Source organism: Neomonachus schauinslandi, chromosome 6 (assembly GCF_002201575.2).
Source record: "Neomonachus schauinslandi chromosome 6, ASM220157v2, whole genome shotgun sequence".
Lineage (NCBI taxonomy): Eukaryota > Metazoa > Chordata > Mammalia > Carnivora > Phocidae > Neomonachus > Neomonachus schauinslandi.
In genome coordinates, this window is record NC_058408.1 from 45264194 (window position 1) to 45280666 (window position 16473).

The 16473-nt window shown below is 36.2% G+C and overlaps 1 protein-coding gene across 1 annotated transcript in view; it reads left to right on the forward strand.

Annotated features, from left to right (window-relative positions):
* Positions 1 to 16473, forward strand: part of SWT1 (SWT1 RNA endoribonuclease homolog) — a 95753-nt gene that overhangs the window by 65226 nt on the left and 14054 nt on the right. The window contains exon 16 of the mRNA XM_021682861.1: positions 13324 to 13390. Coding sequence (XP_021538536.1) covers positions 13324 to 13390 — 67 coding nt within the window. The remainder of the gene's footprint in view (positions 1 to 13323; positions 13391 to 16473) is intronic.

The following is a 16473-nucleotide window of genomic DNA, read 5'->3' on the forward strand; positions in this document are numbered from 1 at the left end:
GGCCAGCTTTGGTTTTCTTTTTCAACAATCCTCTAGCTATTCGGGGTCTTTTCTGTTTCCATACAAATTTTAGGATTATTCCAGTTCTGTGAAAAAAGTTGATGGTATTTTGATAGAGATTGCACTGAATGTATAGATTGTCGTAGGTAGCATAGACATTTTAACCATATTTGTTCTTCCAATCCATAAACATGGAACATTTTTTCTATTTCTTTATGTCTTCCTCAGTTTCTTTCATGAGTGTTCTATAGTTTTCTGAGTACAGATCCTTTACCTCTTTGGTTAGGTTTATCCCTAGGTATCTTATGGTTTTGGGTGCAATTGTAAATGGGATCAGCTCCTTGATTTCTCTTTCTTCTGTCTCATTGTTAGTGTATAGAAGTACTACTGACTCTGTGCATTGATGTTATATCCTGCCACTTTGCTGAATTCCTGTATGAGTTCTAGAAATTTTGGGGTGGAGTCTTTTGGGTTTTCCACATAGAGTATCATGTCATCTGTGAAGACTAAGAGTTTGACTTCTTTGCTGATTTGGATGCTTTTCATTTCTTTTTGTTGTCTGATTGCTGTGGCTAGGACTTCTAGTACTATGTTGAACAGCAGTGGTGATAGTGGACATCCCTGCCGCATTCCTGACCTTAGGGGAATAGCTCTCAGTTTTTCCCCATTGAGAATGATATTCTCTTGGGTGTTTCTTAGATGGCTTTTATGATATTGAGGTATGTTCCCTCTATTCCTACACTGTGAAGAGTTTTAATCAAGAAAGAATGCTGTACTTTGTCAGATGTTTTTTCTGCATCTATTGAGAGGATCATATAGTTCTTGTCCTTTCTTTTATTTTGTAGTGTGTCACATTAATTGATTTGCAGATGTTAAACCACCCTTGCAGCCCAGGAATGGTCATGGTGAATAATCCTTTTAATGTACTGTTGGATCCTTATGGCTAGTATCTTGATGAGAATTTTTGCATCCATGTTCATCAGGGATATTGGTCTGTAATTCTCCTTTTTGGTGGGGTCTTTATCTGGTTTTGGGATCAAGGTAATGCTGGCCTCATAAAAAGATTTTGGAAGTTTTCCTTCCATTTAGATTTTTTGAAACAGTTTCAGATGAATAGGTATTCTTCTTTAAATGTTTGGTAGAATTCCCCTGGGAAGCCATCTGGCCCTGGGCTCTTGTTTGTTGGGAGATTTTTGATTACTACTTCAATTTCCTTGCTGGTTATGGGTCTGTTCAGGTTTTCTGTTTCTTCCTGTTTCAGTAGTTCATATGTGTCTAGGAATGCATCTATTTCTTCCAGGTTGCCTAATTTGTTAGCATATAGTTGCTCATAATATGTTCTTATAATTGTTTGTATTTCTTTGGTGTTGGTTGTGATCTCTCCTCTTTCATTCACTATTTATTTATAATTTATAAATTTATTTATTATTTTATTTATTTGGTTGTGATCTCTCCTCTTTCATTCATGATTTTATTTACTTATCCTTTGTCTTTTTTTTTTAAAGATTTTATTTATTTATTTGACAGAGAGAGAATGAGAGAGAGCACATGAGAGGGGGGAGGGTCAGAGGGAGAAGGAGACTCCCTGCTGAGCAGGGAGCCCGATGCGGGACTCAATCCAGGGACTCCAGGATCATGACCTGAGCCGAAGGCAGTCACCCAACCAACTGAGCCACCCAGGTGCCCTACTTATCCTTTGTCTTATCTTTTGGATAAGTCTGGCTAAGGGGTTATCAATCTTATTAATTCTTTCAAAGAACCAGGTCCTAGCTTCGTTGTTCTACTGTTCTTTTGGTTTCTATTTCATTGATTTCTGCTCTAATCTTTATTAATTCTCTTCTCCTCCTGGGCTTAGGTTTTATTTGCTATTCTTTCTCTATCTCCTTTATGTATAAGGTTATATTGTGTATTTGAGATCTTTCTTCTTTCTTGAGAAAGGCTTGTATTGCTATATACTTCCCTCTTAGGACTGCCTTTGCTGCATCCCAAAGGTTTTGAACAGTTGTGTTTTCATTTTCATTTGTTTCCTTGAGTTTTTAAATTCATCTTTAATTTCCTGGTTGACCCATTCATTCTTTTTTTTTTTTTTTTTAAGATTTTATTTATTTATTTGACAGAGACAGAGACAGCGAGAGCAGGAACACAAGCAGGGGGAGTGGGGGAGGGAGAAGCAGGCTTCCTGCCGAGCCGGGAGCCTGATGTGGGACTCGAACCCAGGATCCTGGGATCATGACCCGAGCCGAAGGCAGTCGCTCAACCAACTGAGCCACCCAGGCGCCCCGACCCATTCATTCTTTAATAGGATGCTCTTAGACTCGATGTATTTGAGTTCTTTACAAATTTCCTCTTGTGATTGAGTTCCAGTTTCAAAGCATTGTGGTCTGAAAATATGCAGGGAATGATCCCAGTCTTTTGGTATTGTTTGAGACCTGATTTGTCACCAAGGTGTGATCTATTCTGGAGAATGTTCCATGTACACTCGAGAAGAATGTGTATTCTGTTGCTTTAGGAGGGAATGTTCTGAATGTATCTGTTAAGTCCATCTGGTCCAGTGTGTCATTCAAAGCCCTTGTTTCCTTGTTGATCTTCCTCTTAGATGATCTGTCCATTGCAGTGAGGTGGGGTATTAAAGTCCCCTACTGTTATTATTACCAATGTGCTTCTTTAATTTTGTTATTAATTGGCTTATATAATTGGCTGCTCCCATGTTAGGGGCATAAATATTTATAATTGTTAGATCTTCTTGTTGGATAGACCCTTTAATTATGATATAATGTCCTTCCTCATCTCTTATTATAGTCTTTGGTTTAAAATTTAATTTGTCTGATATAAGGATTGCCACCCCAGGTTTCTTTTGATGTCCATTAACATGATAAATGGTTTTCCACCCCCTCACTTTCCATCTGGAGGTGTCTTTGGGCCTAAAATGAGTCTCTTGCAGACAGCATATTGATGGGTCTTGTTTTTTTATCCAATCTGATGCCTTGTGTCTTTTGATTGGGGCATTTAGCCTATTTACATTCAGAGTTAACTATTGGAAGATATGCGTTTAGGGCCATTGTGTTACCTGTAAAGTCCCTGTTTCTGTATATTGTCTCTGTTCCTTTCTGGTCTATGTTACTTTGGGGCTCTCTCTTCTTTAAAGGATTCCCTTTAATATTTCTTGCAGGGCTGGTTAAGTGATCACAAATTCTTTTAGTTTCTGTTTGTTCTGTATCTCTCCTATTTTGAATGACAGCCTTGCTGGATAAAGTATTCTTGCATATTTTTCTCATTTAGCACCCTGAATATATCATGCCAGTCCTTTCTGGCCTGCCAGGTCTCTGTGGTTAGGTTTGCTGCCAGTCTAATGTTTCCACCATTGTAGGTTAAGGAGCTCTTGTCCCAAGCTGCTTTCAGATTTTCTCATTGTCTCTGAGATTTGCAAGCTTCACTATTATATGTTGAGGTGTTGACCTATTTTTATTGATTTTGGGTAGGGGCGAGTTCTTTGTGCCTCCTGGTCTTGAACGCCTGTTTCCTTCCCCAGATTAGGGAAGTTCTCCCCTGTAATTTGCTCCAATATACCTTCTGCCCCTCCCTCTCTCTCTTCTTCTGGGATCCCAATTATTCTAATACTGTTTCGCTTTATGGTATCACTTATCTCTTGAATTTTCCCCTTGTGATCCAGTAATTGTTTATCTCTCTTTTTCTCAGCTACTTTATTTTCCATCATTCTGTCTTCTGTATCACTAATTCTCTCTTCTATTTCTTATCCTAGCAGTTAGAGCCTCCATTTTTTATTGCATCTCATTAATAGCCTTTTTGATTTCAACTTGATTGATTTTAGTTCTTTTATTTCTCCAGAAAGGGATTCTTTAGTGACTTCTATGCTTTTGGCAAGCCCAGCTAGTATCTTTATAATCGTTATTCTGAACTCTAGTTCTGACATCTAACTTATATCCATACTGATTAGGTCTCTGGCAGTCAGTACTGCCTTTTGTTCTCTTTTTTGAGGTGAGTTTTTCCATCTTGTCATTCTTGCAGAATGTGGTCACTTTTCTATTTGTAGAATTGCTGCAATTCTTTTCTTAGAGCTCTGGTTGAGTTCACAGGTGTTCAGCTATCATAGCTATCTAGCTGAATTCCAGGGACCAGACAAAACTAAGGTCTCCTACTCCTCTACCATCTTGGAAAAGTGTTTTAATTTTTCTTGAGATGTGGTATGCTTTCTTCAGTCTGAAGACTCCTACCTTCGGTTCTAGAAATTGTCTTTCATTCTGTCTTCCGTTATTGCCTGTCCCCCATTCTCCTTCTCTTATTTTGGAATTTGTATTCCTGCCTCTCCTCATTCTCTCAGCCATATCTCTTAACTCTTTTTTTTTCCCCCACCTCTTTCATCCTTCTGCGCCATATTCAGAATAATTTCCTCAGATTTATTTCCTCAGATTTTATTTTCAATTCTTTTTTCCCTATTTTAAATAATTTTATTTAATCATTTAAGAATATAGAATACCTTCACATTGCTTAAAAATAATTCAAAAGGCAAAAGAGGATATACAGTCAGTGAAAATTCTTCTTCCCATCCCTTTTACCTCAGCTACCTTGTTCTCTTCTTCAACCAACATTAGTCACTATAGATTCTCTCTTATTTATACTTTGTTTGTACTACCTGATTTAAAGTGAGACTAGATGGTAAGCTGTTTAAGGGCAGCAACTCTTTTGATTTTTAGTATATCCCCATTCCACATAAAGATTAACATGTGATAATAAGTGCTGAAATAAATAATTAGGAAGAAACTACCCAGCCACTTGGATCTTAATGCCATGATCGTGTAGTTACAGGGTACAGAATTTGATCCCCAAATTTGCAAGGTTAGGAATTTTATCAGTTTACTGAAACCTTCTCAGACTCACAGTAATCAAATTGAGAACAAAGTAAGCTGATATATCAGAATTCCCACTTATTTATTTACATTGAAATTAGTAACAGAACCAAAATGTTTATAAACTGGATGACTCGTAGAGGAAAGTTTACACTGCAAACTAGATTATTACCAAGTTTTGTTCCTGACTCCTGAGGGTGTGGGCCTCAAGCTAAAGTAATCTCTCTTCTACTTTAGAGCTTCATCTGCCATGGTGGGGGTCAGCCGTGCCCCTATGCAGGGAAATTCTTTTCCTTTAATCTCTTTTTCCAAGTTCTATGCTGACTACTACTTTTTGTTGACTATATCAATTCTGATAGTTATCTGAAAATTTTGAAACACAACTGGACAGACATCAGTGTTGTTTACATTGCTTTCATTACATTCCCGTTTCCTAAGGATATGTCTTGATGACTTTGATTAGAATGTGATGATCATTAAGGTTCTATCAACTGTATATTTGCAAACCATATCTCGGGATGAGTATTCATCGTACGGGTTCTATATATCTAGAGTCATTTTGGGTAGGAACATAGACACTGGAGCCACCTTCCTTAGGTTTAAATCACTGCTCTTTTACTTCGCAGACTGACTCCAGAGAGACTGATATTATGACCATTATATTATTATGCTTAAATGCGAATGTAGAAAATACACTGGAGGTAGAGGCTAATGACCCAGATAAAAGGATGAGTGAAAAGTATATGGATATATAGTATTGTAACCTTCCTACAAAATTAACAGAAAGCTGTAGTATTTGTCAGTATATTTTTATTGTATGTATATATACATCTAGCACAGATGTAAGTCATATCTGTTCCTTTAACTATTGGAATTATATTTTCCTTCTGTAGCATTGTTTTTATTTTTATTTATTTATTTTTTAAAGATTTTATTTATTATTTATTTGAGAGAGAGAGAACGAGAGAGAGCACATGAAAGGGGGGAGGGTCAGAGGGAGAAGCAGACTCCCTGCCGAGCAGGGAGCCTGATGCGGGACTCGATCCAGGGACTCCAGGATCATGACCTGAGCCGAAGGCAGTCGCTTAACCAACTGAGCCACCCAGGCGCCCTAGAATTGTTTTTATAATTAAATTACAAATATAGTCATTAAAATTACCTATGAACTCTTCTTGTCCTACCACCAGCTTTAGAAAAAAAGATTTCCAGTAGATCAAATTTTAATTATTAATTTAGGCCAAATTACTCAAAAGTTCCTATATTTAATACTTATATCTAGTTAGTATAATCAACTTGCAAAGTTCTTTGTCCCTGAAGGGAAAACAGGAACATAAAATTTATCTAATTTGTTTAAATTGTTTAATTTTTTTCTTTTTACCAGTTTTAATTATATAGGGTGTTCTTTCAAAATTTAGGGCTCATGGATATCTCCCATTTGCATAGCTGATTTCATCAAATTAACTATAGAAAACATATCATTTTAATTTTACTTATAGTAAGTGGCCAGAAAAATAAAACAGGTACCCTAGGATCTAAGACTTTTTTTCCCAGAGAGTGTTCCCTTATTGTTGATTTGATATATTTTCACCCAGTTAATCAGTAATACATTTTAAACTCTCATCAGCAAAATCCAGTTTGGTAGTATTGATTGTCCAGGTATATCACTGTATTAAAATCAGAAGAGCAGAGCTTTGGGGGGTCAGAATAATAGGAAGTTGAATCCTACTTCCATCCATTTGCTAACTCTGTCACCAAGATAGGTTAACCTTTTTGTATCTGTTTCCTGATCTAGAAAATGGAGTTTGTAATAGTTGCTTTATTAAATTGCAGAGATTAGAGGTAGCATTTGCTCAGTCCCTGGCACTGGCTAGATGTGGAATAAATTATATTATCCCCAGTAATGGTGTAACAGCAGCTTATAATAATAACAACTAAATCTTGAGTCAGTTCTTAGTTTTAGAGAACGTAAATGAGTTTTTCAAATACTGCTGTAAACAAACATTTTCACTTTATATAATTACTTTTTTTAATCTAATTTTTTTATTGTGGTAAAATATACCATAAAATTTACCATTGTTACCATTTTTAAGTGTACTTAAAAGTGTATTCATGTGGTATTAAATACATTCATAGTGCACAGCCAAAACATACTATCCATCTCTATAACTTTCATCCAAACTATAATTGAAACTGTATTCCCATTAACTCCTCATTTCCCCCTCCCTAGCCTCTGACAGCCAACATTTTACTGTCTATAATTTTGACTACTCTAAGTATATACACAAAAGAATTGAAAACAGAGTCTCAAAGACATATTTGCATACCCATGTTCATAGCAGCACTATTCATAATACATAAAACATGGAAACAACCCAAGTGTCCATCAACAAATGAATTGATAGGCATTATGGTATAATACATACAATGGAATATTATTCAGCCTTAAAAAGGAAGGAAATTCTGACATATGCTTCAGCATGGATAAACCGTTGTGCTAAGTGAAAGACATTATGCTAAGTGAAATAAGCCATATAATTACTTTTTAAACATATTAATTTTTTTCCCACTCTCAAAAACTATTTTAAATACGATATTAATGTAAAACTCTATCTTGCCAGCAAGGAACATAATATATTCAGTTCTGTGGGATGTAAGTTATGATTTATAAATATCCAAGAACATGCTCTCCCTTCTTTTGAATTTCTAGAATTAGATATTAAACTTGAATATTCTAGACATCTTTTCCCGCTCCTAAGTTTGTTGCATTATTTTTTCTAAATAGGAGAAAAGCTTTGTTTGAATTTTTAAAATTCTAATTTAAAAATTAGTCCATTTGAGTGCATTGTTTGATTTTTAATTTTAGATTATTCTATTAATTTTTGTCTTTTTAAAAAATTTGAGTGGAGAGGCACCTGGGAGGCTCAGTCAATTAAGCATCTACCTTCGGCTCGGGTCATGATCCCAGGGTCCTGGGACCGAGCCCCACATTGAGATCCCTGCTCAGCGGGAAGCCTGCTTCTCCCTCTCCCCCTCCTCCTGCTTGTGTTCCCTCTCTCGCTTTCTCTCTCTCTCTCTGTCAAATAAATAAATAAAATCTTTAAAAAAAAAAAAAGTTTGAGTGGATGGGGCACCTGGGTGGCTCAGTTGGTTAAGCATCCGACTCTTGGTTTCAGCTCAGGTCATGATCTCAGAGTTGTGAGATTGAGCCCCAAGTTTGGGCTCCTTGATGGGCACAGGGCCTGCTTAGGATTCTCTCTCTTCCTTTCCCTCTGTCCCATCCACCCCTTCCTTAAAAAAAAAAAACTGAGTGGATAATTTTTTTTTTTTCTTAAAGAGATCTGTTATAGGATGAGATGGAAATGAAATTTGTGTGATTCAGATCAACGTGTTGCTTACTTAATGCTAATTGCTCATAGATAAAAAAGAAAACTCAAAGTGCTTATGTGGTTAAGTGTCAGGACTTCTAGTGAGTGTTGGTTCTGCTACTAACTTCCTCTGTGGCTTTGAGAAAGCTGTGACAGCTACAAAGATGGAGTGTTTGAACATACACAAAACAGTTCACCAGAAGCATTTGATGGAAGGCAAATTAAAGAGTTTCTTTGCTTACATTTAGAATTTTTTAACTATTTTATTTTTTAAAGATTTTATCCATTTATTTGAGAGAGCGAGAGCGAGAGAGAGAGAGAGAGAGAGAGAGAGAGTTTGAGCGGGGGGAGGGACAGAGGGAGAAGGAGAAGCAGGCTCCCCACTGAGCAGGGAGCCTGACTCAGGACTCGATCCCAGGACCCTGAGATCATGACCTGAGCTGAAGGCAGACGCTCAGCCAACTGAGCCACCCAGGTGCCTCTAAAATTCTTTAAAAGAACCTTATTTCATTTGACTTTGTAAAATCATTTAGAGGCAAGAAGATAGTGGTGGTTATCCTTTTTATTAGTGGAAAAAGCATGGGCTCCAGAGTTAAACCAGTTGAGATTTAGATACCTACCACCACTATGTGTGATCTTGGGCAAGTATTTTATAACTTTGACCCTTGGTTTCTACATCTGAAAACTGGTTTTCATAGCAGCTAATATTTTTTGACATGTGCCAGGCATTGTGCTAAACATCTTAGATACATTTTATGTAGTTCATAGAATAACCTTACACGGTAAATCCTACTCTCTCCTCATTTCACAGGTGAGGAACGGAAAAGCAGGTCATTTGATCAAGGTCACATAACTAAATTTGTGATGTTAAAAGAATGAGAGATGATGTATGTAATATGTGTGTAAAGCAGTGTCAGACTCTGAGTAAGTGTTCAGCAAGACATTGTATGTTATTGTTGATGCTGTTCTAAAAGAAACCAAAGTGCATTTGGATCAGACTTGGTTTGTAAATAATCTATACCTGAGGATTAAATACTATTTCAGATGTCTATTCCCAAATTCTGCTTCCAGAATTCTAAAGTGAAATTTCCAGATTATAAACAACTTGAAGAGAGGCAATCATGTCTTTTAATTTTCTCTTAAGTTCCATGGCTCTTAGTATAATACACATTTGAGAAAATAGTATGCATTAGATAAATACTTATTGATGATTATAAATTTCTCTCGAAAGGACAAATGTGGATGTATTTATAAATTAAAAATGGCCATTTTCTGAAAAGTATTTCATTTCCTTTAAGGGCTAATTCTTTCATTCTATTATTTTAAAAAGTTGCCATTGGAGGGTAATTTTAGGACTTTCATTATAAGAGTCTTTTGTTTTCACATTGGTATAAGAAAAAAAAATGAGAAAGCTATAGAGAAGGCTGACCTCTCAAGAATTTCTGTGTGGGGAATTACTAAGGCATGGAAGTCCATAAACCATTTTTCTCCATCTATTTTTTTGTGTATTTTCAACAAACTGTACTTCTAGTTAGTGGAAGTTGGCAGTTTTTTTAGTATCAGGCCAAATTCCATTCTCATCAGCTCAGAGTTCATAGGACATAATGAAGTCTAAATTCAACCCTAAATTGAGTGTATTTTAATAAAGATGGCCTAGTCTATTTGGGGCTCAGTTTACCTCAAAACAGTCTTTTTTTTTAAGAATTTATTTATTTGACAGAGAGAGACACAGTGAGAGAGGGAACACAAGGAGTGGGAGAGGGAGAAGCAGGCTTCCCGCGGAGCAGGGAGCCCCATGCGGGATTCCATCCCAGGACCCTGGGATCATGACCTGAGCTGAAGGCAGACGCTTAACGACTGAGCCACCCAGGCACCCCAAAACAACCTTTAAGAATAAATTATATAACAAATCCTATAATGTATATCCTAGTTTTATTTTTTTTTAATTTTAAAGATTTTATTTATTTATTAGAGAGAGAGAGAGAGAAACAGCATGAGAGGGGAGAGGGTCAGAGGGAGAAGCAGGCTCCCTGCTAAGCAGGGACTCGATCCCAGGACTCCAGGATCATGACCTGAGCCGAAGGCAGTCGCTTAACCAACTGAGCCACCCAGGCGCCCTGTATATCCTAGTTTTAAAAAATAGCTTGTATAGTTTTAGTCTGATTATAACAGTACTATATCTGTGAATGATGCTGGCATACCAATATGCCTTTCTTCATTAGAATATAATTTTGTGATATTTTGTCAAATAATCAGATCTTTACATTTGGAGCAAATGCCTTCTTCCTTAGAAACTTAAAATTCCTGTGTTTCATCACTGGAATAACTTGTAAACTGGTTTGTTTACAAGTAGCAATTGACAAGTGGGAGGAGATTGTCAAATGGGTAACAATGAACAATATTTTTCTTCCTTCATTATCTTCCTGTGCTTGGTCAGGATTTTTTTTTCTTTCACAAGCTCTTTAGAATTATGATGCTTTGGTCTACTATGCATCTTTGTCTTTTTTTTTTTTTTAAGATTTTATTTATTTATTTGAGAGAGAGAATGAGATAGAGCATGAGAGGGGGGAGGGTCAGAGGGAGAAGCAGACTCCCTGCTGAGCAGGGAGCCCGATACGGGACTGGATCCCGGGACTCCAGGATCATGACCCGAGCCGAAGGCAGTCGCTTAACCAACTGAGCCACCCAGGCGCCCTGCATCTTTGTCTTTTTGTTCACTGATGTATCCAAGGGCCTGGAACAGTGCTTGGCTCATAGTAGGTCCCAAATATTTGTTGAATGAGAGAATAAAGGGTCTCTTGTTCTGCTCTTGGGCATCTTTAGTATGCATCTTGCTTTTTTACTTACCAGATCCATTCTGAGGTTTAGCCACTATCCACTAGATTTTGACTCATCCACTGGACTCTGTATTATAGTAGGATATTATTTATGGTGACAACTGTGCTTTGTGATGATAAGAGGGAAAGAACTTACAGACTGACAACACTATAGAGACAAAGTAGATTAGTAGTTGCCTGGAGCTGGGATTGGAGGTGAGAACAGAAAATGACTCAATGGGCAGTAGGGATCTGTTTTGGGTGAAGGAAATGCTCTGAAACTGGATTGTGGTAATCGTTGTACAGCTCTGTAAACTTATTAAATCACTGTGTTGTTAAAAGGAGTGAATTTACAGTATGCAAACTGTACCTCAGTAAAATTGTTAAAAAAATAAATAAAACCAGGTTGGGAGTTTAAAATTTTTGGAAAAATTGGAAAACTGGAATGATGTAATTATTTTCTTTATTTCTCACCTTAAGTATGACTTGTTGCTATAGATAAATGACTAATTTACCTCAAACCAATTTTCTCTGTGAAGTATTTCAGGACAGAGAGATGTTCATTTTATTCTCTGGAAAAGTACCTTCTTTTGTGATATTAGCTTGGAATTTATAAGGCTTTTAATATAAAACATCTTGTTACATCTAATTTCCTAATCCTCTTTTATGGAAATAATCCAAAACTAGAAGAATGAATAGATGTAAATTATTCCACATTGCTGATAGTTTGTTTACATTTGGTTAAAAATTAGGACACCCAATTTTTTTCCATTGAGTTTCTGAAAGATTAGTTTAATTTGCCTAGATTGCTTTCTTTTCATTTTCTTAAGTGAATTATTTATGGACTCTCTCTAATGTATTATCCTTCCCCTCCCCACCTTTTTTTTTTTTTTTTTTGGTTGGGAGATTATTTGTATTTTAAAATTACTTGTTGGGTGAAAAAAGTTTTTCCATGAAACTAGTATTTTTTGCGTTCTGTATGTGTCTCCTCCCAAGGAGTACAGCCCCCTTAAAAATTTGACTATGTCCTGAAAAATTATAAAAGCTTTCCCACAAGTCTAATAAACGCCAAATAGTTTAAAGATCTCATTAAGGTTATTGAGATTGACTCTCAATTATTAACTCTCAAGTCCGAAGGTGTCAAGCATTGGCAAGGATGTGAGGACCTAGAGACATTGTAATTAAAAGGCACTTGTATTTTAAGAATGAATTGAGGTGGCTTCATTTCTCATTAGTTAAATCATTGTGCAGTTATTCTGTGCCTTGAAACTATTAGATGATAATAGTAGTTATTGTTACTATCATAATTGATAATGTATTTAGTGCTGACTGTATGTCAGACACTGTTCTAAAGACTTTTCCTAAGGAACTCATTTAATTCTGATAAGAATCATATGAAGTAAGCACTACTACCATCCTCATTTAACAGATAAAGGGAAATAAGTTACACGGAACTCACCCAGGGTCACACAGCTAGAAAACCCAGGCAGGCAGGCAGGCAGGCATGGCTCATCATCACTATACCAAAATAAAAAGACCATTTTTCTTTTTCTTTTTCAAAAGCAAAAAAAAAAAAAAAAAGCTTCATACTGAAAAGACCCAGAAATCCTTAGTATAAGAAAATAAGAATTAATACTCTACTGCTAGATGGAGAAATATGTTCTTCCATTTCCTTTATTTTTATTTTTTTCCTTGTTTCCATTTGTATTTTTATGTTTTTGTTATTTATATATTTATATTTTTATGTCATTTATGTTACTTTCCATTGTTACTTTTATGACTCAGTGTTATTCTCAGTGATGGACATGCTCTGTTCACTCATGCTTTTTCATACTATGCTAGGCCAATAGTTCAAACAGTATTATTTGACTTTAGTCAGAAATCTCTTATTAGGATTTCTTTTATGTGTCTGGTAGTTTAATCACTTGTCTACTGGGATTATTTGATCATTTCTGTGGGAACTCTTCAAGCATTACCTGCTGCTTAAAAGGTATGGAAGTGTAAATGCCCCTCACATTTCTATCTACCTTTTGAGAAATCTGTATTACTGTAACTCAAAAGGTGAATTTCACGTAAGAATGCTTATGGTTGTTGGTTAAGCAGTGATGTAAGTATCAATATAAATAAGCAAAGATATTTTAATAAATTGATTTCTGTTGAATTAAACTGTACGATAAATAATCTCACAGTATGGGTATGTTTTGAGGAAAAGTTCAAGGTATTATTATTTTTTTAAATCATTCATTCCCATTCCTTTGTTTTTATTTTATTTTTTAGGATTTTGGCCCCTAACAGTAATTATCAAGATGTTGAGACCCTCTATAACTTCCTAATCAAATATGAGGTATGAGAAATACTTTAAAATGCTTATCATATTTCCACCATAAACAAGTTTTACTATAAATAAACATGATAGAGGTCTAAAACTATCAGAATGCTATTTAACTGGCATTTGTTTTAAATTTTTAAAGGCCACAGAAGTTTGTCAAAGACAGATTAAACCTTTTCTTTCATTCATTAAATAAAAACATGGAGTCCTATAACACACTTTCTCCAACACAGAGTTGTTTCTCACTAGGGGTGCGGTTGGCATTTTGGGATGGGTCATTTCTCCATTGTGTGAAACACTGCAGAGTGTTCAGCATCGCTGCTCCTCACATACTAAATCCCAATATCTGAGTCACTGTGACAACCAAAAATATCCTACCGCCCCACTGGAGCTCACAGACCCCGATGGCCCCCAGGGAGAAAGAGCCACCTCTGTTTGAGACGTGGCTGATATTTAACAGTGTAATTCAAAATGCCCTAATATGAGTAATTAAAAATGTATCAAAATTGATGAATATGATGAAAAGAGATACTTCAGGCTAGAACCTGTGATATATGTCATGAATTTGTGCTTCGATTTTCCTTTATTAGTAGTAAATTAGCTGCCTAATTTTTAAAAAAAATTTTATTGTTATGTTAATCACTATACATTACATCATTAGTTGCTGCCTACTTTTTAAGTCATCTGTGACCTGGAGCCACACCACCCTTATACCTGAACTGTGGTCTGGATAAGTATCTAAATGTATGTGGGGATTGCTTTTAAAACTAAAGTTACATCTAGATATTTTTTTCTTCTAAATTTTTTTTTTTTTTAAAGATTTTATTTATTTGAGACAGAGAGAATGAGAGAGAGAGAGAGAGAGCACATGAGAGGGGGGAGGGTCAGAGGGAGAAGCAGGCTCCCTGCCGAGCAGGGAGCCCAATGCGGGACTCGATCCAGGGACTCCGGGATCATGACCTGAGCCGAAGGCAGTCGCTTAACCAACTGAGCCACCCAGGCGCCCTAGATATTTTTTTCTTCTAAAAACCTAAAGGCTTTAGGATTTTGTATACATATTTTTTATTCAGATCAGGTTCAAAACCACTTCTTTAGCTGATTTTTCTCAATAGTTGATCGAGAACAGATTATTTCCTTCATCCTTTGATCAAACATCTGCAAGGTTGTTGACATTTGCCGGCCTTAAGTTTGCATACATTATAGGTCCTGGCATACTGGGACAGTAATAGTGAAAATATCAGAGTCTTGTTGACATGAGAGTAGAACACGTAAAGAAAAAGGAATTGGACTGGCTAACAGTCTAACTCTAAATGTATATCTTAAACATTTTTAGAAGATCTTTTAATAATTATAAATTATAGTACCTAAAAATTAATTATAATTATATACCAATTTTATACAGTCATTAAATATAATATTAAATATTATATATAATTAAATAACATAAACATATAATCCTAATTGTAAGCAAAAATTTAGGATTATATAGATTTAAACTATTGTAGTTACAAACTATGGGGGGATGGGATGCCTGGGTGGCTTAGTTGGTTAAGCATCTGCCTTTAGTTCAGGTCATGATCCCAGCGTCCTGGGATCGAGTCCCGCATCGGGCTCCGATTGCTTCTCCCTCTGCCTGCCGCTCCCCCTGCTTGTGCGCTCTCTCTCTCTGACAAATAAATAAAATCTTTAAAAAAATAATAAAAAATAAAAACTATGGGAGCACCTGGGTGGCTCAGTTGGTTGACTGTACGTCCAACTCTTGCTTTTGGCTCGGGTCATGACCTCAGGGTCATGAGATCAAGCCCTGCATTGGGCTCCACACTCAGTATGGAGTCTGCTTAGGATTCTCTCTCTCCCTCTCCCTCTGCCCTTCCCCCCCTGCTTGCACAGGCATGTGCGCTCTTCCTCTCTCTCTCTCTAAATAAATAATCTTTAAAAAAATAAAAACTGTGTATTTTTAACCTTTAGTGAATGAAACATTTTCTACACAATATGATAATTTCCTCACCAAAAAATTTATACCAACTATTTAAATATGTTTTGAAGTAAATTGAACAGAAGATAGTCTCATTTAGTTTTCCATCACTAATTCAGAATTTCTGAAAACTTAGGCACTGTTTGATTTGTTATCTGATAAAAAGAATTTATTAATATCCAGATTTTTCCCTGCACATAAGTACAATATAGCCTAAATCAATAGGAAGCCTCAAGAAATACAGGATTTCATCACTGTGTCTTCCACATGTGTGCCATGATGAGTCTTTGTATGATCAAGGCTTTTATATTTATAGTAGTGTAAATTATATCTCTGAATTATATTATGAACTTACACATATTAGTCAAAATATTTAGACCTTGACAGTCTGAAAAAGACATTTCTTTAGAAAATGTCTGTAAATCAAACTTTTTTATAAACTTAGTATTTAAATGAAAGTGAAGATTCTTCAGTACTAGTTTTTGCAACGGTCACCCATAGTATTCAAATGTTGTTAAAGTTGAATGCTTAATTTTTTCTTTCAGCTTGAATTATTTCTGATGTTCCGAATATAAACAAGATATGGCTGCTTCTGCTTTTAAAATGGTCTCCCTAGGGCTGCCTGGGCAGCTCAGTGGTTAAGTGTCTGCCTTCGGCTCAGGTTGTGATCCCAGGGTCTTGGGATCGAGCCCCGCGTCCATCTCCCTGCTCGGCGGGGAGCCTGCTTCTCCCTCTCCCTCTGCCTGCCGCTCTGCCTACTTGTGCTCTCTCTCTGTCTCTCTGTCAAAAAAATAAATAAAAAATCTTAAAAAAAAAAAAAAGGTCTACCTATATGACCCCAACTGTACTCCAGTCCTTTAAATATAGTTATTTTAACCTTTTGACATTTGCTTCTTTTAGAAAAGAAATATTGAATATGTGCTTTAGAAATCTTCTAAAACTCTAAGCTAATTGAAGCCTGAATCTATTGATAAGAGCCAGTAGGAGTAAAATTTAGTGTTGCATGGAGTACACATTTTTCTCTTTCCACTTGATCTACAAAGTGATTATCTGCTTCGTTGAGATTCCCACTAACCCCAGAACCCTTGATCACTTCTTCTGGTTCTCTGAACGGATGAAGTTG